The sequence below is a fragment of the Mobula birostris genome, chromosome 32, assembly GCF_030028105.1.
Source record: "Mobula birostris isolate sMobBir1 chromosome 32, sMobBir1.hap1, whole genome shotgun sequence".
Classification (NCBI taxonomy): Eukaryota; Metazoa; Chordata; class Chondrichthyes; order Myliobatiformes; family Myliobatidae; genus Mobula; species Mobula birostris.
The window spans coordinates 151,669-179,465 of NC_092401.1; the positions used below are offsets into that span (position 1 = coordinate 151,669).

General features: G+C 43.1%; 1 protein-coding gene across 1 annotated transcript in view; it reads right to left on the reverse strand.

Annotated features, from left to right (window-relative positions):
- Positions 1-27,797, reverse strand: part of LOC140191280 (complement C3-like) — a 215,486-nt gene that overhangs the window by 16,407 nt on the left and 171,282 nt on the right. Inside the window, exons 29-32 of the mRNA XM_072248549.1 lie at positions 23,878-24,047; positions 22,099-22,257; positions 9,417-9,476; positions 3,455-3,545 (exon numbers count right to left, since the gene is read on the reverse strand). Of these exons, the coding sequence (XP_072104650.1) occupies positions 3,455-3,545; positions 9,417-9,476; positions 22,099-22,257; positions 23,878-24,047 (480 nt within the window). The remainder of the gene's footprint in view (positions 1-3,454; positions 3,546-9,416; positions 9,477-22,098; positions 22,258-23,877; positions 24,048-27,797) is intronic.

A 27,797-nucleotide genomic window follows, 5' to 3' on the forward strand; every position in this document is an offset into this window, starting at 1 on the left:
GCTAAAGTAATGGTCTTTCTGTAGAAGCAGTGTTTGGGTTATGGTTGAAGATAATGGGTGCTTTAGAATGTGAGCTGGGTCTTTCGATTGGCAGGAGATGGAGAGAGAAGACGCTGGAGAGAACCGGTCATAGGATTCGACCTCGTGAGGGACCGTGATTTGTTGGAGCAAAGTGCCGCAGTCGACTGAGGATCGGTGCATATGAATGACTTTTGGAAGAGCTGAGCTCCAACTTGTGGACATTTGACTCTTTAATTATAATGGGCCCTTTTTGTTCTTTTCCCTTTCTGGACCGGACTGTATTCAGGGATTCATCTTTGAACCTGGATGAGTATGCTGCAGTTGTTATTGACTTCATTAAAACCTGTGTGGATGAGTGTGTGCCCACAAACTCTTACTGTACATTCCCAAACCAAAAGCCGTGGATGAACCAGGAGGTACATCGTCTGCTGAAGGCGAGATCTGTTTCATTCAAGTCTGACGACCCAGGCCTGTACCAGAAAACCAGGCATGATTTGCGGAGGGCTATTTCAAGAGTGAAGAGACAATTTTGAACGAGCTTGGAGGTGACATTGGATACATGGCAACTCTGGCAGGGTCTGCAAGACATCACTTCCTACAAAGCGAAACCCAATAGCATGAAAGGCAGCGATGTTTCCTACCAGATAAACTCAACACCTTCTATGCATGGTTTGAAAGGGAGAAAACAACTACAGCTGTGAAGATCCCTGCTGCACCTGATGACCCTGTGAACTCTGTCTAAGAGGCCAATGATAGGCAGTCTTTAAAGAGAGTGAACCCTCACAAGGCGGAAGGTCCTGATGGAGTACCAGGTGAGGCTCTGAAAACCTGTGCCAACCAATTAGCGAGAGTATTCATGGACATTTTCAACATCTCACTGCTATGGGCAGAAGTTCCCACAAGCTTCAAAAAGGCAACAAGTATACCAGCGCCTAAGAAGAATAATATGGGCTGCCTTAATGACTATTGCCCAGTAGCACTCACATCGACAGTGATGAAATGCTTTGAGAGGTTGGTCATGACCGGACTGAACTCCTGCCTCAGCAAGAACCTGAACCCATTGCAATTTGCCTATTGCCACAATAGGTCAATGGCAGATGCAATCTCAGTGGCTCTCCACAAGTCATTAGACCACCTGAAAAACACAAACACCTACGCCAGGATGCCGTTCGTTGACTATAGCTCAGCATTTAATATCATCATTCCCACAATCCTGTTTGAGAAGTTGCAGAACCTGGGTCCCTGTACCTCCCTCTGCAATTGGATCCTTGACTTCCTGACTGGAAGACCACAATCTGTGCGGATTGGTGATCACATATCTTCCACGCTGACGATCAACACTGGCGCACTTCAGGGGTGTGTGCTTAGCCCACTGCTCTACTCTCTGTATACACATGACTGTGTGGCTAGGCATAGCTCAAATACCATCTATAAATTTGCTGACGATACAACCATTGTTTGTAGAATCTCAAGTGGTGACGAGAGGGCGTACAGGAGTGAGATATGCCAACTAGTGGCGTGGTGCTGCAGCAACAACCTGGCACTCAACATCAGTAAAACGAAAGAGCTGATTGTAGACTTCAGGAAGGGTAAGATGAAGGAACACATACCAATCCTCATAGAGGGATCAGAAGTGGAGAGAGTGAGCAGTTTCAAGTTTCTAGGTGTCAAGGTCTCCGAGGATATAATCTGGCCCCAACATATTGATGTAGTTATGATGAAGGTAAGACAGCAGCTATACTTTATTAGGAGTTTGAAGAGATTTGTCATGTTAACAAATACACTCAAAAACCTCTATAGTTGTACTGTAGGGTTCGGACAGGCTGCATCGCTATCTGGTATGGGGGAACTACTGCACAGGACTGAAAGAAACTGCAGAGGGTTGTAAATCTAGTCAACTCCATATTGAGTACTAGCCTACAAAATACCCAGGATATCTTCTGGGTGTGGTGTCTCAGAAAGGCAGCGTCCATTATTTAAGGACTTCCTTATTCAAGGCATGCCGTTTTCTCACAGTTACCATCAGGTAGGAGGTACAGAGGTCTGAAGGCACAGACTCAGCAATTTAGGAACAGTTCCTTCCCCTCAGCCATCCAATTCCTAAATGTACATTGAATCTTTGGACACTACCTCACAGCATTTCTGTTTTTGCACTTTTTAAAAAATCTATTCAATATATGTATACTGTAATTGATTTACTTGTTTATTTATTATTATTAATTTTACTTTATTTTTTCTCCGCTAGATTGTGTATTGCATTGAACTGCTGCTGTTAAGTTAACAAATTTCACGTCACATGTCAGTGATAATAAACCTGATTCTGATTCTTTTCTTTACTAACCAGGACTTGAGAAACTCAGTTACAGAGAGAGGTTGAATAGGTTAGGACTTTATTCCCTGGAGCGTAGAAGAATGAGGGGAGATTTGATAGAGGTATATAAAATTATGATGGGTATAGATAGAGTGAATGCAAGCAGGCTTTTTCCACTGAGGCAAGGGGAGAAAAAAACAGAGGACATGGGTTAAGGGTGAGGGGGGAAAAGTTTAAAGGGAACATTAGCGGGGGCTTCGTCACACAGAGAGTGGTGGGAGTGTGGAATGAGCTGCCAGACAAGGTGGTAAATGTGGGTTCTTTTTTAACATTTAAGAATAAATTGGACAGATACATGGATGGGAGGTGTATGGAGGGATATGGTCCGTGTGCAGGTCAGTGGGACTAGGCAGAAAACGGTTCGGCACAGCCAAGAAGGGCCAAAAGGCCTGTTTCTGTGCTGTAGTTTTTCTATGGTTTCTATGGTTTCTAACCCTTTAGTTAAGTTTCATAAATATAATTCCTTTAATCGTATGCAGAGTGCTGTCTGTTGTAACAGGGTAGCAAATTACACAGCATCCACACAAAACTGATGCCGCACAGCCTCACCTCCATATACTCTACATCTCTCTCCTGAGAAGATACGGATGCAAATAGTTTGTTTAAGAATTCCCTCATCTCTTTTGGCTCACGGATTACCATTCTGATCTTCTAGGGGACCAACTTTGTCCCTTGCAATTCTTGTTTATTCAACCTCACAAAGCAACAAGAATAACACTTATCCATGAAACACTGATACTGAAAGGTAAGTAACTTGAAAAGGAACTGAAACTTTTCCTTTCCTGGTGCTCTTTTAGCCTCATTGTTTTCTTGGTTTACCCAAACCCTTGACTGGCAGCAGATATGCATAAGGATAGACAGACTATAGTGATAGGCAAGGAGAGAGAAAATTCATTGAAATAAAATGGCTAGAGAGTAATACAAAAATATTGGGATATTATTTAACATTCCTTAACAAAGGCCTAAGAACTGCAGTGAAGATTCTTGTTATATTTCAGAGTTTGATCTGGCTTGGCGAATGCTGAGAAACTCATTTAGAGAAAGTCCGAGTGCATTGCTCACCAGCCTGAATATTTTGAACATCTATGTCCAAGTTGAAATTCTTGCATTCCTGTTTCTCCTTAGGCAACAATGCATAATAAGCTGTCAAAACCTGCAGAAAAGAAACAGGTTATCGATCAGAAGCTAAACTACTGATAAAATAGAGAAATGCAGTATATTAATATCTCTAAAAGGGTATTTACTGATTTATATCAAATAACTTACAGTCTTGAGTGAAACTTCTGATCTTTTCTCAATACCCATTTCTAAAAGGGCAGTGAATCTGTTCTTTACGGTTTAACTGGCATTTCTGCACCTTTTTGCTGGTTGGATTGAATTTGTTAATAATGTTTGATTAGATTTTCTTTTAGTTCTATTTCTGTAATAAGACATATAGCATGAAAATTCTGGCCTGGATATTAATAAGTGATAAATGATACTAATTAGTGATAAGTGGTTTCAGTCAGTGATATTAATAAGTATGACAATTCTAGTGTGAAAATTTATAGAAAGATAGGGAAGTAGTGGAGAATGTGTGTTGGTTGTCAATTCAAATGACATACGTCACTGTGTTTGATGTACTCATGACAAATGAACTTGAATCTTGAATGACTCAGAAAGATGACACTAGAACCACAGGAATATATACTGGAAAATATAGTGATCTAATTACAGAGTCAATTAATTTTGGTTTTATATCAATCTAACTAACTATGTTTGTTTATTGCTCTCCCTTCCCTCTTTTCTCTCTGCCAGCTACCCAATGCCCCTTCTCTTTCGTTTCTTCTTCACACTATAACTTCCTCTCTGTTCCCCCGGCGTCTCTTTCACTTCCTTTTGTCTTTCATGATGTATCTGTCTCTCTTCCTCACACCCATAGTTCACCCCCAGACCCAGAAAGCCTTGCACCTTCTTTCTCCTATGCCATATACCATTTATGTAGTTAGTCTAACTTATTGAATCAAAGAACTTGGCTGCTCATGATTAAATGCAGAGGCAGGGTGGGGGAGAAGTATTCCAACACTATTAGCAGGTGTATATAGTTCAGTAAATGGGGACTGAAGTAAAAGGCCACCAGTAAAGGTACTGTGAGATGCAGGTCAACAATATGCATAATTAATACATTGAATTGTACTGTTCGATTTCTACTGCATTAGTCACTTGTCTTAATAGCAATTACTTGGCAAACTTAATTGTAATAAATGCCCTAATTACAAATTTCAGAAGCATTCTACAACCTTAGTTACAGATTGCCAGGTATGATGTTGTGGCCATCATTGAATCATGGCTAAAGGATAGTTATAGTTGTGAGCTGAATGTCCAAAATTACACGTTATATCGGAAGGATAGGAAGGTAGGCAGAGGGGGTGGCATGGCTCCACTGGTAAAGAATGGCATCAAATCAGTAGAAAGATGTGACACAGGATCAGAAGATGTTGAATCCTTGTGGGTTGAGTTAAGAAACTGCAAGGGTAAAAGGACATTGATCGCAATTATCCTCAGGCCTCCCAGTGGTGGCTAGGAGGTGAAACACAGGTTACAACAGGAAATATAAAAGGCAAGTCAAATGGGCAATGTAGTGGTAGTCATGCGAGATATGGTAATGGATCTCAAGAGAGTGAGTTTGTTGAATGCCTAGGTGATGGCTTTTTAGAGCAGTTTGTCGTTGGGCCTGCTAGGGGATCAGCTATACTGGATTGGGTGTTATGTAATGAACCGGAGGCGATCAGGGAGCTTAAGGTAAAAGAACTCTTAGGAACCAGTGGTCACAATATGATTGTGTTTATCTTGAAATTTGATAAGGAGAAAGTAAAATCTGATGTGGCAGTACTTCAGTGGAGTAAGGGAAATTACAGTGGCATGAGAAAGGAGTTGGCCAAAGTAAATTAGAACAAGCTGCTGGCAGGGATGTCAGCAGAGCAGCTGGGCGTGCGTTTCTGGGGAAAATGAGGAAGGTGCAGGACATATATATTCCAAAATGAAGAAATACTCAAATGGTAAAATAGTACAACTGTGGCTGACAAGGGAAGTCAAAGCTATCGTAAAAGCAAAAGAAAGGGCGTACAACAAAGCAAAAATTAGTGGGAAGATGGAGAATTGGGAAGTTTTTAAAAGCCTACAGAGAGCAACTAAAAATATTATTAGAAGGGAAAAGATGAAATGTGAAAGCAAGCCAGCAAATAATATCTAAGTCGATAGTAAAAGTTTTTTTTTAAGTATGTTAAAAATAATAGAGAGATGAGAGTGGATATAGGACTGCTAGAAAATGACGCAGGAGAAATAATAATGGGGGACAAGGAGGTGGCTGATGAAATAAATGAGCATTATGCATCAATCTTCGCTGCGGAAGACACTTGCTGTGTGCCAGATGTTGAAGGGTGTGAGGGAAGAGAAGTGAGTGCAGTTACTGTTACAAGAGAGAAGGTGCTCAAAAAATTGAAAGAACTAAAGGTTCATAAGTCACCCAGACAAGAGGAACTGCACTCTAGGGTTCAGAAAGAAGTAGTGTTAGAGATTGTGGTGACATTAGAAATGATCTTTCAAAAATCACTGGACTCTGGCATAGTGCCAGAGGACTGGAACATTGTAAATATTACTCCACTCTTTAAGAAAGGGGAAAAGCCACAGAAATAAATTATAGACCAGTTAGCATGACCTCAATGGCTGGGAAGATGTTAGAGCCAATTATTAACGATGAGGTGATGGAGTATTTGGTGACACAGGACAAGGTAGTACAAAGTCAGCATAGTTTCCTTCAGGGAAAATCCTGCCTGACGAACCTTTTGGAATTCTTTGAGAAGATTACAAGTAGGATAGATAAAGGGGATGCAGTGGATGCTGTATATTTGGACTTTCAGAAGGCTCCTTACATTTAAGAGCCCATTGTATTACAGGAAAGTTACTAACATGGTTAAAGCATTGGCTGATTGGTAGGAGGCAGCGGGTGGGAATAGAAGGACCCTTTTCTGGTTGGCTGTCAATGACTAGTGGTGTTCCGCAGGGGTCGGTATTGGGACCGCTTCTTTTTATGCCGTATATAAATGATTTAGATGATGGAATAGGTGGTTTTGTTGCCAAGTTTGAAGATGATACAAAGACTGGTGGAGGGGCAGGTAGGGTTGTGGAAACAGATAGGATGCAGAAAAACTTAAACAGATTAGGAGAGTGGGCAGGAAAGTGGCAAATGAAATACAATGTTAGGAAATGCATGGTTATGCACTTTGATGGTAGAAATGTGTGGAATATTTTCTGAATGGAGAGAAAATCCAGGAATCTGAGATGCAGAGGGACTTGGGAGTCCTTGTGCAGAACACCCTGAAGGTTAATTTGCAGGTTGAGCTAGTGGTGAGGAAGACAAATGCCATGTTGGCATTCATTTCAAGAGGTCTAGAATATAAAAGCAAGGATGTTATGCTGAGGCTTTATAAGGCTCTGCTGAGGCCTCACCTTGAGTATTGTGAATCATTTTGGGCCCCTCATCTTAGAAAAGATGTGCTGGTATTGGAGAGGATTCAGAGGACGTTCACAAGGATGATTCCAGGAATGAAAGGTTTATCATTCGAGGAACGTTTGATGGCTCCGGGTCTGTACTCACTGGAATTCAGTAGGATGAGGGGGTTTCTTATTGAAACCTTTCGAATGTTGAAAGGCCTAGACAGAGTAGATGTGGAAAGGATGTTTCCCATGGTGGGGGAGTCTTGGACAAGAGAGCACAGCCTCAGTATAGAGGGACACCCTTTCAAAACAGAGATGCGGAGAAATTTCTTTAGCCAAAGGGTGGTGAATTTGTGGAATTTGGCGCCATATGCAGCTGTGGAGGCCAGTTCGTTGGGTGTATTTAAGACAGAGATTGATAGGTTTTTGATTGGATATGGCATCAAAGGTTACGGGGAGAAGGCCGGGAACTGGGGTTGAGGAGGAGATTTTAAAAAAAGGATTGAATGGCGGAACAGACTCGAAGGGCCAGATGGCCGAATTCTGCTCCTATGTTTTATGGCTTTAAGGTCTTAATTGTGCTTGTCTGTATTTTGTCACAGTCTCCTTCTGCTTTGACTCAAAATTTGTAATTCATTAACAGTTCCCTAGGTGAAACCAGATCTTATGACAGATTTGGTTCACTGGATTCTCTTCCTGAAATGATGGCACCACATTTCCTACCTGCCTGTGCTCAGGAAATAGACTCATTCCTAATGAATAGTTTATATGCTTCTTCTGTCTGTTTTCAAACTTACAGCGTCTCCTCTGATTAGTAAAGAAACAGTTTACAGAACTTTACCTCCATGCAAATTTTCCCATAAAATAACTACAAACAAAAAACTGCAATTGTAATTGATCATGGATATTTATTGCAGTACGGTGGGAGAGAAGGGCTAGGTTTGGAATAGATTGAATGTGAATAAAGCAAAAATAATAGATTGAAGAAAAATGAGGGATTTGTGGTATCAAGAGGGAGAGGAAAGAGATAAAGAAAGTGAAGGGGTTGAGAGTAATGAACTCACATATTTGGAATTTAAAATAAACTGAAAATAATGAATAATTTCATCGTAAAAATGTCTCTAAATGCAAATCTCAAAGTATTTTCATTGTGTCTTGAATGTATGACAAATTTGAAGTAAATTTACTTTTCTCAACCAAACTAAATATGTTACATTTACTCTATTAACATCCTTAGCAGAAACTAAGGCATGCTGTTTGATACTGTAATGCACGTTATTCCATGTGTCTCTCAGTGACTGCTTCTCCCATTCCATGTTTGCCTATTGACAGTGATGTTTAAGGATTTTAATTTTAGTTCTGAGCAACACACACAAAATGCTGGAGAAGCTCACCAGTCCAGGCAGCATCTATGGATGCTGCCCGTCGATGTTTCGGGCCAAAACCCTTTGACAGGACTGGAGGAAAAAAAGCTGAGAGGTAGATTTAAAAGTTTGGGGGAGGGGAGAGAGAAGCACAAGGTGATAGGTGATATCAGGAGCAGGAGGGAGGAAGTAAAGAGCTGGGAAGTTGATTGGTGAAGGAGACAGAAGGCCACAGAAGAAAGAAAAAAGGGGAAGAAGCACCAGAGGGAGGTGATGGGTGGGCAAGGAGATAAGGTGTGAGAGGAAAAGGGGGATGGGAAATGGAGAAGGGGTGTAGTTGGGGGCCACTACCAGATGTTTGAGAAATCAGTGTTCATGCCATCAGGTTGGAGGCTGATGGCACGAACATCGATTTCTCAGACTTCCGGTAATGCCCCACAACTGCCCCTCCTCCATTACCCATCCCCTTTACCCTCTCTCACCTTACCAGATGGACCATATTATATTATTTATATTCATAGCTAGCTTTCACAATATTTACACCCTGATATATATGCCTATGACAGTAGACTTGAACTTTATATTCTTTGAGATATTTACCCCCTGCATTTTAATTTAGGTTTTCAGATATATTCCTTTTGACTTCCCTCACCTTCTTAAAATCAGGTCTTTTCCAAATTAACACTTTGCTCTTTCTCTTACATCCTTCTGATCTTGTACTTTAAGCCTTTGCAGAATGGGGAAGAATGAGTAAGAATGTTAATTGAGCAACACACACAAAATGCTGGAGGAACTCAGCAGGCCAGGCAGTATCTATGGAAATAAATGTATAGTTGACGTTTCGGACCAAAACCCTTCAGCAGCATTGGATTCCATAGATGCTACCTGGCCTGCTGAGTTCCTCCAGCATTTTTTTGTGTGTTGCTCTGATTTCCAGCATCTGCAGATTTTCTCTTGTTTGTGAAGAATATTAATTGTACATCTTTTCATCCTACTGTAGTCTGTCATAAATAGGATGGTTCAAACAGTTCTGACCCCAAATGTAAAGTATTGTAAAGTACAGAGTATTGTATTGTACAGCAATGATAATAGTTACAGTTTTGAGGACAATGGGCCGAAGATTTGTAAATACAGGAATATCATTGATAAATTCAGTAGAATGAACAGTTGCAAACAACACTTACTTTTAGTGTTCCTTGTCCATGCCCACTTGCGTTTACAGCAAACCTTTCAAAAGAATTGAGCTGAAATAATAGACACTGGTTAGTCATTTGTCCCAAGCAATAAAAAATGTCATGAAACAAAAACCAGACCACAGGCTTTGAAACACCAACAGCTTTAATTCGTGACATAGAAATACATTATGGTGACAAATTCTGAAAAGGAAAGAAAAGTATGGCGGTAAACTATTGACAATCCTTCCTTATATTCAGAACATGAATGAGAGTGTGAGAAGAAAGGACTCCCTGTGCATTGCTAATAAATTTCTTATAATGTGATATGCTTTGCCTCGTGTCCAGCAGGATCAAACAGTGAAGTTCTGTATTATATCCAGTGGATATTGCATGTTTCAATGGTTATATAAATACACGGAGGTGGCGGCATCTCCCCTTTGAGGAGATCGAGGTGAGCAAGGCTCCCCCACCCCCACCAATTGTAACCACATTTTTCAGGAGCACCAGATCAGCTGCATCACTGTCTGCTACAGATATTGCAAGGCATCTAACCCCTGGCTCCTACAAAGCATTGTGAGGACTGCTGACAGGATCATTGGGGTCTCTCTTCCACCCCTCCAAGATATTTATCAGGAATGCTGTATATGCAGGGATCATAGCATTGTCGAGGATTACTCCCACCCATCCCACAGTCTTTGACCCTCCACCATCAGATAGGAGGTACTCTAGCACTCGTACAATAACTGTTGTGACAGGAATCTGCTTCGTTCCCGCAGGCCACACCAGCATATATGACACGTCAGTACCATTATACTGACTAATTTTTAACTTGTGTCATAAGGGCATCTTATGCTAAACATCAGTCTTCTGAGATATTACTTCAGGCGTTGTGTGTGAATTATATGTACTGTGCTGTGCACCTTGGTCTAGATGAATATTGGTTTGTTTGGCAAACATGCAAATGGTTGAATGATAATAAACTTGAACTTGAGATACTTTGGATGGCAGGAAAATATTGTAAAAGGATTCAACAATTACACCTTGTCCATCAAGTTGGATAATATTTAATCCCATTACGAATTGTGCACTTGTAGAGTGTACTCCTCATTCACAGCCTTGAAGTAACTAAAGAGGGACCGTAATGAGTGTTGTATGGAATGTACAACTTTCAATACGTATCCCTGAGCAATGTTGGCATAAGGTTTAAGCCTGTTCCTCTCTTATAAATCTCAAAGAAATTTGGAAATTAATGGCCAACCAGCAGTCAGGACAAACTAACCTTTCAACAACAAGCAATGAATGTGGCAGGATACTTTGGGCTGTTTTAACTAAGCCTTTTCCTACCTTACCCCCTTGAAAACCCAGGGATGGTCACAACCCTTTCACACCTTTTAGAGCGTTTGGTTCTCATCCATGTTGTTCTTGGTCTGCTTCCATGGAGATGCTGACAGACTTTGTCATAAGTGTCACACAGTGTGGAAACTCATCAATACTAACCAACATTCTCATCTAACCTAATCCCTTTTTCCTGTACTTGGCCCATATACCTCTAAACCTTTCCTACCCAAGTAACCGTCCAAATACCTTTTAAATGTTGTGAATGTTCCGGCATTATACACTTCCACTGATAGCTCATTCCATATGCTGAACACTTTCATGGTAGAAACAAAGAAACATAGAAAACCAACAGCAAAATACAGGCCCTTCAGCCCACAAAGTTGTGCCGAACATGTCCCTACCTTAGAAATTACCAGGCTTACCTATAGCCTATTTTTCTAAGCTCCATGTACCTATCCAAAAGTCTCTTAAAAGACCCTATTGTATCCATCTCCACCACTGTTGCCGGCAGCCCATTCCACACACTCACCACTCTCTGAGTAAAAAACTTACCCCTGACATCTCCTCTGTACCTACTCCCCAGCACCTTAAACCTGTGTCCTCTTGTGGCAACCATTTCAGCCCTGGGAAAAAGCCTCTGACTATCCACACGATCAATGCCTCTTATCCTCTTATACACCTCTATCAGGTTACCTCTCATCCTCTGTCGCTCCAACGAGAAAAGGCCAAGTTCACTCAAACTATTCTCATAAGGCATGCTCCCCAATCCAGGCAACATCCTTGTAAATCTCCTCTGCACCCTTTCTATGGCTTCCACATCCTTCCTGTAGTGAGGCGACCAGAACTGAGCACAGTACTCCAAGTGGGATCTGAACAGAGTCATATATAGCTGCAACATTACCTCTCGGCTCCCAAGTTCAATTCCAAGATTGATGAAGGCCAATACACCATATGCCTTCTTAACCACAGAGTCAACCTGCACAGCTGCTTTGAGCATCCTACGGACTTGGGCCCCAAGATCCCTCTGATCCCACACTGCTAAGAGTCTTACCATTAATACTATATTCTTCCATCATATTTGACCTACCAAAATGAACCACTTCACACATATCTGGGTTGAACTCCATCTGCCACTTCTCAGCCTAGTTTTGCATCCTATCAATGTCCCACTGTAACCTCTGACAGCCCTCCAAACTATCCACAACACCTCCAACCTTTGTGTCATCAGCAAACTTACTCACAACCTCCACTTCAAAAATTACGAAGAGTAAGGGTCCCAGAATAGATCCCTGAGGCACACCACTGGTGATCGACCACTATGCAGAATATGACCCGTCTACAACCACTCTTTGCCTTCAATGGGCAAGCCAGTTCCGGATTCACAAAGCAATGTCCCCCTGGATCCCATGCCTCCTTACTTTCTCAATAAGCCTTGCAAGGGGTACCTTATCAAATGCCTTGCTGAAATTCATATACACTACATCTACTGCTCTTCCTTCATCAATGCGTTTAATCACATCCTCAAAAAATTCAATTAGGCTCATAAGGCATGACCTGCCCTTGACAAAGCCATGCAGACTATTCCTAATCATATTATACCTCTCCAAATGCTCATAAATCCTGCCTCTCAGGACCTTCTCCATCAACTTACCAACCACTGAAGTAAGACTCTCTGGTCTATAATTTCCTGGGCCATCTTTACTCCCTTTCTTGAATGAAGGAACAACACCCACAACCCTGCAATCCTCCAGAACTTCCCCATCCCATTGGATGATGTAAAGATCATCACCAGAGGCTCGGCAATCTCCTCCCTCGCCTCCCACAGTAGCCTGTGGTACATCTCACCCGGTCCCAGCGAGTTATCCCACTTGATGCTTTCCAAAAGCTCCAGCACATCCTCTTTCTTAATGTCTACATGCTCAAGCTTTTCAGTCTGCTGCAAATCATCACTACAATCACCAAGATCCTTTTCCATAGTGAATACTGTAGTAAAGTATTCATTAATACCTCTGCTATTTCCTCCGGTTCCATACATACATTCCCACTGTCATAAATGATAGGTCCTATACTTTCACGTGTTATCCTCTTGCTCTTCACATACTCGTAGAATGCCTTGGGGTTTTCCTTAATCCTGCCCGCCAAGACCTTCTCATGGCCCCTTCTGGCTCTCCTAATTTCCTTCTTAAGCTCCTTTGTATTAGCCTTATAATCTTTAAGATCTCTAACATTCTCTAGCTCTCTGAACCTTTTGTAAGCTTTTCTTTTCTTCCTGACTAGATCTATTACAGCCTTTGTACACCACGGTTTCTGTACCCTACCATAGCTTCCCTGTCTCACTGGAACGTACCTATGCAGAATTCCACACAAATATCCCCTGAACATTTGCCACATTTCTTCCGTACTTTTCCCTGAGAACATCTGTTTCCAATTTAAGCTTCCAATTTCCTGCCTGATAGCCTCATAATTCCCCTTACTCCAATTAAATGCATTTCTAACTTATCTGTTCCTATCTCTCTCCAATGCTATTGTAAAGGAGATAGAATTATGATCACTGTCTCCAAAATGCTCTCCTACCGTGAGATCTGACACCTGACCAGGTTCATTTCCCAATATCAAATCAAGTACAGCCTCTCCTCTTGTAGGCTAATCTACATATTGTGTCAAGAAACCTTCCTGAACACACCTAACAAACTCCACCCCATCTAAACCCCTTGCTCTAGGGAGATGTCAATCGATATTTGGGAAGTTATAATCTCCCATTACGATAACTCTGTTATTTTTACACCTTTCCAGGATCTGTTTCCCTATCTGCTCCTTGATATCCCTGTTACTATTGGGTGGCCTATAAAAAAACACCCGGTAAAGTTATTGACCCCTTCCTGTTCCTAACCTCCACCCACAGAGACTCCGTAGACAATCCTTCCATGACGTCCACCTTTCCTGCAGCCGTGACACTGTCTCTGATCAACAGTGCCACGCCCCCATCTCTTTTTTCTCCCTCCCTGTCCTTTCTGAAACATCTAAAACTTGGCACTTGAAGTAACCATTCCTGTCCCTGAGCCATCCAAGTCTCTGTAATGGCCACGACATCATATCTTCAAGTCCTGATACACACTCTAAGCTCATCCGCTTTATTCATAACACTCCTTGCATTAAAATAGACACATCTCATTCCCTTCTCTATCACCTGCCTATCCTCCCTCTCGCAGTGTCTACAAGCTTTCTCTATTTGTGAGCCAACCTCCTCTTCCCCAGTCTCTTCAGTTCGGTTCCCATCGCCCAACAATTCTAGTTTAAACTCTCCCCATTAGGCTTAGCAAATCTGCCCACCAGGTATTGGTCCCCCTGGGATTCGAGTGCAACCTGTCCTTTTTGTACAGATCACACCTGCTGCAAAAGAGGTCCCAATGATCCAGAAATCTGAATCCCTGCCCCCTGCTCCAATCCCTCAGCCACGCATTTATCCTCCACCACATTCTTTTCCTATTCTTATTGCTGCGTGGCACAGGCAGTAATCCCGAGATTACTACCTTTGTGGTCCTGCTTCTCAACTTCCTTCCTAACTCCCTGTAGTCTTTTTTCAGGACCTCTTCCCTTTTCCTACCTATGTCATTGGTACCAATATGTACTACAACCTCTGGCTGTTCTCCCTCCCACTACAAGATATCCTGGATGCAATCTGAAACATCCTGGACCCTGGCACCTGGGAGGCAAACTACCATCCGAGTTTATTCCCTGTGTCCACAGAATCGCCTGTCTGACCCCCTAACTATAGAGTTTCCTATTACTACTGCCTTCCTCTTCCATTCCCTACCCTTCTGAGCCACCGGGCCAGACTCTGTGCCACTGAGGCATGGCCACTGTCACTTCCCTCAGGTAGGCTGTCCCCCCGCCAACAGTATTCAAACAGGAGTACTTATTGTCCAGGGGTACAGCCACAGGGGTACTCTCTAGTACCTGACTCTTCCCCTTACCCTTCCTGACTGTGACCCACTTGTCTGTCTCACATGGCCCTGGTATGACCACCTGCCTATAACTCCTTTCTAAAACCTCCTCGCTCTCCCTGACCAGGCGAAGGTCATCGAGCTGCATCTCCAGTTCCCTAACTCAGTCCCTTAGGAGCTGCAGCTCGACACACCTGGTGCAGATATGGCTGTCCGGGAGGCTGGGAGACTCCAGGACCTCCCATGTCTGACACCGAGCACAGAAAACTGGCCTCACACACATACTTCCTCCTTTCCGCAAATAACACTGGTAAACCTATCTCACCTCGTCCCGTTACCGCCTAAGTCCGTTGAGCCAAAGCCATATCACTCTGCTGCCTCTCACTCCGGTGCCCACTCTGAATGCTGCCTGCTGAATATGGCGCTCTTCTTTTTCAACCTTTCATGCTCTACTGGCTGACGTCACGTGCCTGCGCAGTCTTGCCACTCTTTTACCCCGAGTAGTAAAAACTGCCTTGGCTCTGAAAATCAGCCGTTCACTCACAGCCTTCTTGCCCTTAAGGTTCTTATTAAATATCTTCCTTCTCAGTTTAAAGCCATGCCCTCTAGTGCTTGATTTACCAACTTTGGAAAATGATTATGTCCTTTCACCCCGTCATAATTTTATACCCCTCTATAATATCACCCTTCATTCTCCTAGGTTCAAATGAAAAAGTCACAACCCGATCAATCTCTCTGAAACCCATTTTTCAAGTCCTAGCAGTATCCTTGAGAATCTCCTTTGCATTCTTTCGAACTTAGTTGCATCTTTTGTAAGACAGGGTAAACAAAATTGTATGTAATATTCCAAATGTGGTCTCATTGTAGCATTACATGGTATGGTAGCCTAGCAGTTAGTGCAATGCTATTACAGTTTGGAGTATTGGAATTCATTTCTGGAGTCACCTGTAAGGTGTTTGTACATTCTTCCTGTGGAATGCAAGAGCTTGCTCTGGATCCTCCGCTTTCCTCTCACAGTCCAAAATACATACCAGCTTAGTAGGTTAATTGGTCATTGTAAATTATCCCATGACTAGGCTAAGGTTATATCGAGGGTTGCTGGGCGGTGTGGTTCTGAGGGCCAAAAAAGCCTGCTCTGTGCTGTATCTCTAAATAAAGTAAAAATAAAATGCCCTGACTTTGAAACTTACCACCCTGATTGATGAAGACCAGTATAGAGAAAGCTTTCTTCACCAACCTGTCTTCCAGTGATACCACTTTCATGGAACCAGTACTGTACTATGAGGTTCTGCTGTTGTCCAACACTCGCCAGATTCCAACCATTTTCTGTGAATGTCCTACCCTCCTTTATATTTCCAAAATGCAACACCTCCCACAACCAACTTAAACTACATTTGTCATTTCTCAGTCCATTTACCCAGCTGATTAACTCTCTCTGCAATTCCTGACAACCATCCTCACTATCAATAGTAGCACTGACTTTCTCAAAGGCTGAACTATTCACATCTTACTCCACAGGAAAAACAGGAAAAATATTCATTGAGGACTTTGCCCTTCTCCGGCAGCTCTACACAAATATGTCCACTTTGGTCTTCATATTTACTTGTTTCCCCTAATACACCTACAAAACCTCTGAATTCTGTTTTGAGCATACTCCAGCAACCCCTATGCTCCTCTTGGGGTTCACATGATCCCAGCTGCCTGTACCTGACCCATGCTTCCTTTTTTTTTTCCTGACTAGAGCCTCAATATCCGTCATTATCCAGGGACCCTCATCCTCCAGCCCCGCCTTTCACCCTATTAGGAAATGTACATCCTGAACTCATGATGTCTTCATTTTCACAGCCTTCCACTTGACAAATGCCACTTTGCCTGCAAACAACCTACGCTAATCAAGTTTTGTGTTCCTAATACTGTAGATTAAAATTTGCCTTGCCCCAGTCAGAACATTAACTAGGGAACAAGATCTGTCGCTTTCCATAACTAATTTAAAACTAATAGAACTAAGGTGACAGAACCTCACTGTCCCCGTCCCCAACCTGCACTGACTCAGTTATTCTTATCCTTGGCAGAGAATGTCGAGGAGGTGTGACCCAAAAGCAGAGCAGCAGCGATGATTTAGCAGTTAACAATATCATATCAATTAACTGCAATGTAACAGCCACCAGGGGCCACAAAACAAGACAGAACAGATACTTAGTACGACAAAGTAACAAGGTAACTGAAAGCTAAGAGCAAATGGATGAGTCCGGCTGGTTTGTATGAGTGAACAAAGATGAGAGCAGGGGTTAAATAGGCTGCAGGTGATGATTTTGGAAATGAGTGCCAGATGAATTCCTGTTAGCTGGGTGAAGAATGGGAGGTACCTGTTTGTGCAGGCTTGAAAGGAACTCCTTTCCTATGACTGGCATCCAACAGTCCAGGACAATCTGGATGGGCCCGGTGGAACTCTTCAATGAGCAATGGACCCAAGATGAAACTGGATGGCACCCAAAATCTCTCCTCTGGGCCGTACCCTTTCCAGTCAATCAGGTACTGCACGTCCCATTCACAATGACATGAATTCATTAGTCGGTGAACCGGGTACACTGGACTACCTTCCACCAAGCTCAGGTGGATTGAGTGGCCTACTAACAATGGTCTTGAGGCAGGTCACATGGAAAGTAGGTATGATCCCGTGGGACAGTGGCAGCAAGTGACTAGGTTGATGTGATTGGTAATCTTAAAGGGACCAATGGGTGAGAGCTTGCAGGAGTCGATGCACAACGGGCAGATCTTGGGCAGACAGCCAGACATAGTCTGCAGGTCAAAGTAGTCTGGCTGGGCGCCAGCGGTGGTTAGCCTGGTGGCAGTGGATGCAGATGGCAGCTACGTTGGCCCTCTGTATCCTCTTCCAAGCACTTCAGCATTTGCAAACCAATGCTCTGACAAATAGGGCCTCCACCATTGGTTCCTCCAAAGGAAACAATGGGATTTGGTAGCCATGAAGCACTTCAACAGGTAACATAGTTATGGCAGAGGTGGTGTGTAGATTGTGGGACAATATAACCCAGAACAGATACTTTTTCCACATGGAAGAGTTAGAGGCAACAAAGTATCACAGAAACATCTGCACCTGCTGATTGCTACTTTCTGATTAATCATTGCTCTGCTGATGATAGCTGGAGAACAAACTCACAGAAGTGGGGAAGGGGAAGGAGAAGGCTTGTTAAAAGCAGGAGACGAATTGTGGATTCAGATTCAACACGATGACCTGAGGGAAACCGTGGAGGTGAGCTATACGTTGAATAACCAGATCCACTGTCTCAGTCACTGATGGAAGTTCGGGGAGGGCAATGAACTGGGCCGCCTTGGAGAACTGGTACTCCACTGTCATGATCACTGTGGCCCCATCAGAATGTGGCAAACCTGTGATGAAATCCGTACTGATGTGGCACCATGGGCATTGAGGGACTGGAAGGGGTCGCAGATTGGAGGAATTAGACTGGGCACATTGAGGGTATGTAGTGACGAACTGACGTACATCTACGATCATGGTAGGCCACTAGAACCGTTGTCACAGAAAATCCAGAGTCCGTTGTGCTACTGGATGGCCAGAGAAAGCTGAGGAGTGGGCCCACATGAGTGCCTCAGAATGCCTCAGATTGTCAGGTGTGTCAGTTGAAGCAGGTCATGCTGTAGGGCCTGATAGATTTTGTTCTAAAGATTTCAGACATTTCGGGAGAGGATCTGCAAGAATGGAATAATGGGTTATGGGTCAATTACCATTTCAGCTAGGTTGAACTATCTTGACAAGGTATCCACCTTAGTATTTTTGGAGCTGGGTCAGGAGGAGATGGTGATGTTGAATACCTCTAAGAAGAGTACCCAGCAAGCCTTACGTGAGTTGAGTTGGTGGGTCTTTTGTATGGCTATGAGCTACTGACGGTTAGTCCAATTCAGAAAGGGCTTGGTTTCCCATCAGCCAATGTATCTATTCCTCCAAGGCCCACTTGTTGGCACATAGCTCCCTGTCTCCTACTCCATAATTGCATTGAGTGAAGTTGAACTTGTACAAGACGACAGCACAATGGCGTGTCTTCCTGTCCAGCCCTTGTTGGAAGAAGATGGCCCTGATGCCCACATCAGATGCATCTACCACACCGGGTCTGGAGGAGTTCGGATGGCAGAGAACAGGAGTGATGGTGAAGCGTCTTGAGCTCCTTGGGTCACGCTCATCTTCGGAGCCTAGCACAGGATCACACATAGACCCGGAAGGGTTAAACGAAACTTGGAATTTTAATACAAAAGAAACAGAACAAAGCAGTAGAATTTACAAGGTCTTGGATAATCTGGAATATTATAGCATAGCACAGCTGGAACTTCATTAGGTAAAGATCAGGATTACTGAGCTTCAGGGGATTAGCACTGCCCCTTTAAATACATTCCAGGGCACAAAGGAATTGTGCCCAGCTAATTAAACCCCAGACTCCTGACAAGCTTACAAATAACCATTCTGATAAGAGTCAAAAGTCCAAGGATACTTAACTGGACACCTGCAAGGTCTTGAGGAGAATTAATTGGAAGTATCCAAGGATGATTGCAACTAAAATGTAAACTAAAGACCCAACTATAAAACATAAAAAACCCAAAGCTCAACAATACATTATAATTATAATAATAATAACTACAGACATCTGTTAGTCTCGTGAGACCATGGATTTGCGCCTTGGAAGGTTTCCAGGGCTCAGGTCTGTGCAAGGTTGTATGGAAGACCGGCGGTTGCCCATGCTACAAGTCCCCCCTCTCCACACCACCGATGTTGTCCAAGGGAAGGGCACTAGTGCCGATACAGCTTGGCACCAGTGTCGTCACAGAGCAATGTGTGGTTAAGCGCCTTGCTCAAGGACACAACACGTTGCCTCAGCTGAGGCTCAAACTAGTGACCTTCAGATCACTAGACCAACGCCTTAACCACTTGGCCATGCACCAACCATTGTAATTGATAAAATAAGAGAATATAAAAAAAATAGAATACTCTACTGATGACCCAAGGTTGTGACACCTTGAAAGTGTGGTCCGTAGTAGCAGGCCAGGTTATTCATGAGGTAGGTGATTTGGTGAGGGAGGTGAGATGAGCGACAATTTGGCTGTAGTTCCTGATAAAGTGGTGGTAGAAGTTCGAGAGGCCCAGGAAGTCCTGGAACTGTTTGAGGGAGTGCGGTCAGGACCATTTAACAATGCACACTTTTTCTGGATCCATGGTTATGCCTTTGGGTGAAAGGATGTGACTTAGGAAGGAAATGACAGAGGAGTGGAACTGGTATTTTTCTAATTTGCAGTACACCTGTAGGACTGAACAGACATGACAGACGTGATCTTGGGGTCCTTGGAGAAGATGAGCATGCCATTGAGGTAGACAAACACATACTTGTGCAGCATGTCTCAGAAGATCTCATTGATGAAGGTTTGGAAAATGACTGAACTGTTAAAAAGTCTGAAAGGCACAACCAAGGATTCGTAGTGGCCAATGGGTGTTTGGAATGCCATTTTCCATGCATTTCCATAACTAATGCAGATCAGGTTGTATGCAATCTGTGGATCAAGTTTGGTGAAGATCTGGGCCCCACGATGTTTTCTGGATTCGTCATCCATCAAGCGGAGAGGGTAGTGGTTCTTCGTGGTGATTTTGCCGAGTCCACAGTAATTAATGCATGATGAAGACCCTCATCTTTCTTTTTGACAAAGAAGAGTCCTGTGGCCCAAAATGGTTCTGGGAACAGAACTGGAATTCTGGCTGATGATCTAGAGGGTCATTCCATAAGATGCTTGTCAATCGGATGGCCAGAGTGATTAGGCTTTTGAAATCTGTAGGCATCTCCCAGGTAGATAGCTGGTCTTTCAAGCACTCAGAGGCCGTGAAGGAAATGGGCCAGTAGCGATTCTGCAGTCCAGGCACACCCTGCCAAGAGGGCCCTGAATTCCATGGTGTAACTAGCACCGAACATGATCCTTGATACAGGTGAAGTATCCGACCTGCTGCACCCCTTCCACTTCCCAGATAGTCAAAAACCTGGTGCATTTCAGCATTGAATTTCTCATATTTATTGCAAATGGTGGTTTCCCCAGATAAAGCAGCTGCCCCGGTCAGAGCTCGCCCAGTCTTGAGAGTGATGACACATGTAATCCAGGCTTGGTCTGTAGAATACAGAGATAGCTAGAGCTCAAATTGTAAAGTCCATTGGGACAGGAAGCTGCAGCATCAGGTTGGTGATCCATTGAAACATTAGGGCACAGGAATACGGGGCTCTAAGGAATAGGTTGACTTGTGCGGGGTCGCTATATTGAGATAGAGAGTTGGTTGAGAGTGGCAAGCAGATGATCAATGGTTTCCTGCTGCTTCAGGATTGTGGAGTCTTGTCAATGGACAACTTCCTTTAGGCTAGCATACTCTGCTGGGTTAATAATTGGATCACTCATCTTATCAGGAAATGTAGAGGAGGCTTGACCAAAAAGCAGAACAATAGAAACAGCTTCAGAGTAAGCAATATTTTACTAATAAACTATAAAGTAACAAGCCGTTGGGGGGGGGGGCACAAAGCAAGAGAGATTATGACAAGATGACAAAGTAACTGGTTGAGGCTGGCTTGTTTGAAGGAATGAGTGAACGAAGGACTGTGGAAGAGATCCTGATTTAAATAAGCTGTAGGAGGTGAGTTGGAAGTGGAAAAGTGACTCCTGTTAGCTGGGTGGAGACTGGGAGGTGCCTGCTTGTGCAGGCCTGACAGTCCTGCCCCATTTCCTATGTACAGATTGAGCTTTGCTGTCTTGTTGGTTGGGCCTTCAATATATCATATAAGGAAACTTTCTTGAACTCACTTATCAGATTCCACCCCATCTAATCCCTTAGTATAATGGCAGTCCCAGTCCATAGGAAAATTAAAATCCCTCACTATGATAACCCAATTAATCTTGCAAATTTCTGCAAATATTATCCTTTTATTTTCTGCAAATGTTCATTCAAGTTTCTGCAAATTAGTTTTCTGTCCCTCCAAACTGATCCACTTGGCAGAATTACCTGAACCTTAACAGGAACACTTAAATGTTACAGCATAAAACGTTACTTGAACAAAGTAAAGATAGGATTCAAGAACTAGAACCACAAAAGACTCTTTGTAACTGGAGGAGGGAGACTCCTGCACAGAAGAAATGTGAAATGAACTCATTGAACCAAATGATTTACTTCAGTGCCAGAGATTAACTTAATATATGGTAAATTCAATTCACTTCTAGGGCTAGTGGGTGAAGAAAAATCATGAAATTAGAAAATGGAAAATTATTAATATCTCCTTGTAGAACTTACATATGATCTAGAATATTAGCAAATGGGAATAAACACATCAACATTCTGAACAAGAACATAAACAAACCTTTAATGATCTTGCTACATATGCATTTCTGGTATCAAACCCCCAGGAAATATGTCTGCTCCTGCTCGGAATGAACAGCCGTACATTCAAGTCAACCTCTCTGAACTGAGGGACATCAGTCATGTACTTGGCCAGTGCTTGCAGCGCAACTATTGTCGCCTAGGAAGTAAAAAAGTACATGTTGAATATATTTGATGACATTTCAGATGAAAGTTCCAGGATTCACGACCTTTGCACACAGTAGCAATCAATATGTGATTTTTTAAAAAAATTTCATTTGAAATACTCGAACTACTGAAGATTTTTGTTCCAGAAATGACAATGTTTTTACAAAAATTGGGAAAGAGAGACAGAATTCTGAAGGTGAAATCAAATAAATGCCTGGACAAGTCTGGAAATTTATATATGGAGTTAAATTTATATATAGCTGGAGGCCTGTAGACAGTATGAGTTGGGATTAGACGACTGTTCATGTGTGCCTGGGTGGGTGGGAGGGAGGCAAAAAGCATGCTTTGCTATTTTATTGCTGTTTTTCTGTTGTTGTTTTGCTTGTGTGTTCTGCAAACATAGTGGGCGTGCTATGTTAGCATCAGAATGTCTGGTAACACTTGTTGGTGATTAACGAAAATGATGTATTTCACTGCATATTTCCACGTACGAGATAAATGAATCTGAATCTGAATTTAACTTGAGCTATGTGACATTTATTTTGAAAATTACAACACATCTTGAATATCCAGGATTTACTTTTATGTAGATTGTTCCCGATGATGGGGAAGTCCAGAACGAGGGGTCACAGTTTGAGGATAAAGGGGAAGCCTTTTAGGACCGAGATTAGGAAAAACTTCTTCACACAGAGAGTGGGTGAAGCTGTGGAATTCTCTGCCACAGGAAACAGTTGAGGCCAGTTCATTGGCTATATTTAAGAGGGAGTTAGATATGGCCCTTGTGGCTAAAGGGATCAGGGGGTATTGGGGGAAGGCTGGTACAGGGTTCTGAGTTGGATGATCAGCCATGATCATACTGAATGGCAGTGCAGGCTCGAAGGGCCGAATGGCCTACTCCTGCACCTATTTTCTATGTTTCTATGTTTCTATGTACTGCTATGTACAGTAAAAAAAAATAAGCTTCTTTTTTCTGTATCACCAGGTAACGTTTCCTGTGTTTCCTATTCACTCAGCTGAATTGGGTTCCTAAACAACAGGAATTCTGCAGATGCTGGAAATTCAAGCAACACACGTAAAAGTTGCTGGTGAATGCAGCAGGCCAGGCAGCATCTCCAGGAAGAGGTGCAGTCGACGTTTCAGGCCGAGACCCTTTGTTAGGACTAACGAAGGGTCTCGGCCTGAAACGTCGACTGCACCTCTTCCTAGAGATGCTGCCTGGCCTGCTGCGTTCACCAGCAACTTTTATGTGTGTTGCTTGAATTGAGTTCCTGTCCATTTGCCAGATGTGGATTCCTGCTCTTCCTTGATATTTTCCAGGTTCTATTTTACACACGACTTTTAAATGTATTGTACACACGAAAAGAAGTATTATTCTACTGCTATTTAACATGTAATAAAGTGAACTAAAGTGACAATCTAGAAAACCTGTTAGTCTGGACAGTAAAGTCCCAAGTCTGATACGTGAATGGAGTTTGTCTTTATATCATTATAAAGTCTAAAGGCCATGACAGAATGCTTTTAACATAGATATTATTTAAGCATTTGATAATTTTCTTGATCATTAGGTCAGCCTCCTACAAAGGTCAGGTTTTGGACAAAGTCTGATGTTTACCTGAGTAGAATCGTAGCCTCCTCCATATTTGCTCTTGCTTGATAGCCATCTCACTAATTTACCAGCACGGTCATACTGCTTCTGTTGCAAGAAGAACAGAAGGGCATATCCTGTGGCTTCAATGGTGTACAGAGAATCTGCATTTCCTGACACTGGCCAGTATGATTTGTCTAAAAAAAACGTGTAAGAGAAAATTTACCGAAATGTTAGATGTTCAAGTTAATGCACATCTATTTCAAAACAGATCTCACAATTGCTTTCTTGCACTCTCTCTCTTTAAGCTCAATCCCTTTTACCTCACTACTACTGTTAGGTGGCCTGTACACAACTCCCACCAGCGTTTTCTGCCCCTTAGTGTTATGCAGCTCTACCCATATCAATTCTACATCCTCCCGGCTAATGTCCTTCCTTTCTATTGCGTTAATCTCCTCTCTAACCAGCAATGCCACCCCAGCTCCTTCTCTTTCATGTCTATCCCTCCTGAATATTGAATATCCCTGAATGTTGAGCTCCCATCCTTGGTCACCCTGGAGCCATGTCTCTGTGATCCCAACTATACAATATTCATTAGGGTAGAAGGGTCTGTGATAGAGGGAAAGATGTGATAACAGCACATTTGGAAAGCGGTGAAATCATCGGACAAAGTCAGCATGGATTTGTGAAAGGAAAATCATGTCTGACGAATCTCATAGAATTTTTTTAAGGAAGTAACTAATAGAGTGGATAGGGGAGAACCAGTGGGTGTGGTATATTTGGATTTTCAAAAGGCTTTTGACAAGGTCCCACACGGGAGATTAGTGTACAAACTTAAAGCACACGGTATTGGTGGTAAGGTATTGATGTGGATAGAGAATTGGTTGGCAGACAGGAAGCAAAGAGTGGGAATAAACGGGACCTTTTCAGAATGGCAGGCAGTGACTAGTGGGGTACCGCAAGGCTCAGTGCTGGGACCCCAGTTATTTACAATATATATTAATGACTTAGATGAGGGAATTAAATGCAGCATCTCCAAGTTTGCAGATGACATGAAGCTGGGTGGCAGTATTAGCTGTGAGGAGGATGCTAAGAGGATGCAGGGTGACTTGGATAGGTTAGGTGAGTGGGCAAATTCATGGCAGATGCAATTTAATGTGGATAGATGTGAGGTTATCCACTTTGGTGGCAAAAACAGGAAAACAGATTATTATCTGAATGGTGGCCAATTAGGAAAAGGGGAGATGCAACGAGACCTGGGTGTCATTATACACTAGTCATTGAAAGCGGGCATGCAGGTACAGCAGGCGGTGAAAAAGGCGAATGGTATGCTCGCATTCATAGCAAGAGGATTCGAGTACAGGAGCAGGGATGTACTACTGCAGTTGTACAAGGCCTTGGTGAGACCACACCTGGAGTATTGTGTGCAGTTTTGGTCCCCTAATCTGAGGAATGACATCCTTGCCATAGAGGGAGTACAAAGAAGGTTCACCAGATTGATTCCTGGGATGGCAGAACTTTCATATGATGAAAGACTGGATCGACTAGGCTTATACTCGTTGGAATTTAGAAGATTGAGGGGGGATCTTATTGAAACGTATAAAATCCTAAAGGGATTGGACAGGCTAGATGCAGGAAGATTGTTCCCAATGTTGGGGAAGTCCAGAACGAGGGGTCACAGTTTGAGGATTTTGGGGAAGCCTTTTAGGACTGAGATTAGGAAAAACTTCTTCACACAGAGAGTGGTGAATCTGTGGTATTCTCTGCCACAGGAAACAGTTGAGGCCAGTTCATTGGCTATATTTAAGAGGGAGTTAGATATGCCCCTTGTGGCTAAAGGGATCAGGGGATATGGAGGGAAGGCTGGTACAGGGTTCTGAGTTGGATGATCAGCCATGATCATACTGAATGGCGGTGCAGGCTCGGAGGGCCGAATGGCCTACTCCTACACCTATTTTCTATGTTTTCTATATTAATAGTCATTCAACCATAGTTATGGATATAATATCATTATGACAGTAGTAAAACAGAGTGAAACAAAAAATGTAGCCTAAGTCCCTGAATGTCATGGCTTGCAGATTGATGAAATATAGTCCTGGGGTCATGTTTCTGCAAGAACAAGCACATAGCAGTCTTCATCACGCACTCATGCAGCTGCAGATGAACACAATCCACCTCATCTACTACCGAGCGAACATTGGAGGGCAGCACCAGTGGGAGGAACCAGGCAACAAACCAGCACAGACACCCACTGCACCACACCACCTATAGTGTCTCCTTCCCTGGGAGGTCGCAACAGGCCATTTTGCTGCATGGGGTTTGGTCCATGCAGTTCCCCTGCCATCCGTCTTGCCAATGAAGCAGTGAACTGGACTTGCAGTGTTCTACAGTACCAACGTCCAACAAAGTTTTGCAATGACAGAAAAAAGAATCCAAGGCAATCATTGGGAGGCAGATTTTGGAAAGGTGCAAAAATAACAGGGTTGTTATCATGGGTGACTTTAACTTCCCTAATATTGATTGGCCCCTGATTAGTTCCAAGGGTTTAGATGGAGCAGAGTTTGTTCAGTGTGTCCAGGATGGATTCGTGTCACAGTATGAGGACAGACCGACTAGGGAGAATGCCGTACTAGATCTAGTACTAGGTAATGAACCGGGTCAGGTCACAGATCTCTCAGTGGGTGAGCATCTGGGGGACAGTGACCACCACTCCCTGGCCTTTAGAATTATCATGGAAAAGGATAGAATCAGAGAGGACAGGAAAATTTTTAATTGGGGAAAGGCAAATTATGAGGCTATAAGGCTTGAACTTGCGGGTGTGAATTGGGATGATGTTTTTGCAGGGAAATGTACTCTGGACATGTGGTCAATGTTTAGAGATCTCTTGCAGGATGTTGGGGATAAATTTGTCCCGGTGAGGAAGATAAAGAATGGTAGGGTGAAGGAACCATGGGTGACAAGTGAGGTGGAAAATATAGTCAGGTGGAAGAAGGCAGCATACATGAGGTTTAGGAAGCAAGGATCAGATCGGTCTATTGAGGAACATAGGGAAGCAAGAAAGGAGCTTAAGAAGGGGTGAGAAGAACAAGAAGGGGGCATGAGAAGGCCTTGGTGAGTAGGGTGAAGGAAAACCCCAAGGCATTCTTCAATTATGTGAAGAAAAAATGGATGACAGGAGTGAAGGTAGGACTGATAAGAGATAAAGGTGGGAAGATGTGGCTGGAGGCTGTGGAAGTGAGCAAGGTTCTCAAAGAATACTTCTCTTCGGTATTCACCAATGAGAGGGAACTTGATGATGGTGAGGACAATATGAGTGAGGTTGATATTCTGGAGCATGTTGCTATTAAGGGAGAGGAGGTGTTGGAGTTGTTAAAATACATTAGGACAGATAAGTCCCCGGGGCCTGACAGAATATTTCCCAGTCTGATCCACGAGGTGAGAGACGAGTTTGCTGAGCCTCTGGCTAGGATCTTTATGTCCTCGTTGTCCACAGGAATGGTACCGGCTGATTGGAGGGAGGCAAATGTTGTCCCCTTGTTCAAAAAAGGCAGTAGAGATAGTCCGGGTAATTATAGACCAGTGAGCCTTGCGTCTGTGGTGGGAAAGCTGTTGGAAAAGATTCTTAGAGATAGGATCTATAGGCATTTAGAGAATCATGGTTTGATCAGGGACAGTCGGCATGGCTTTGAGAAGGGCAGATCGTGTCTAACAAGCCTGATAGAGTTCTTTGAGGAGGTGACCAGTCATATAGATGAGGTTAGTGCAGTGGATGTGATCTATATAGATTTCAGTAAGGCATTCAACAAGGTTCCACACAGTAGTGGCTTATTCAGAAAGTTAGAAGGCATGGGATCCAGGGAAGTTTGGCCAGGTGGATTCAGAATTGGCTTGCCTGCAGAAGGCAGAGGGTGGTGGTGGAGGGAGTACATTCAGATTGGGAGATTGTG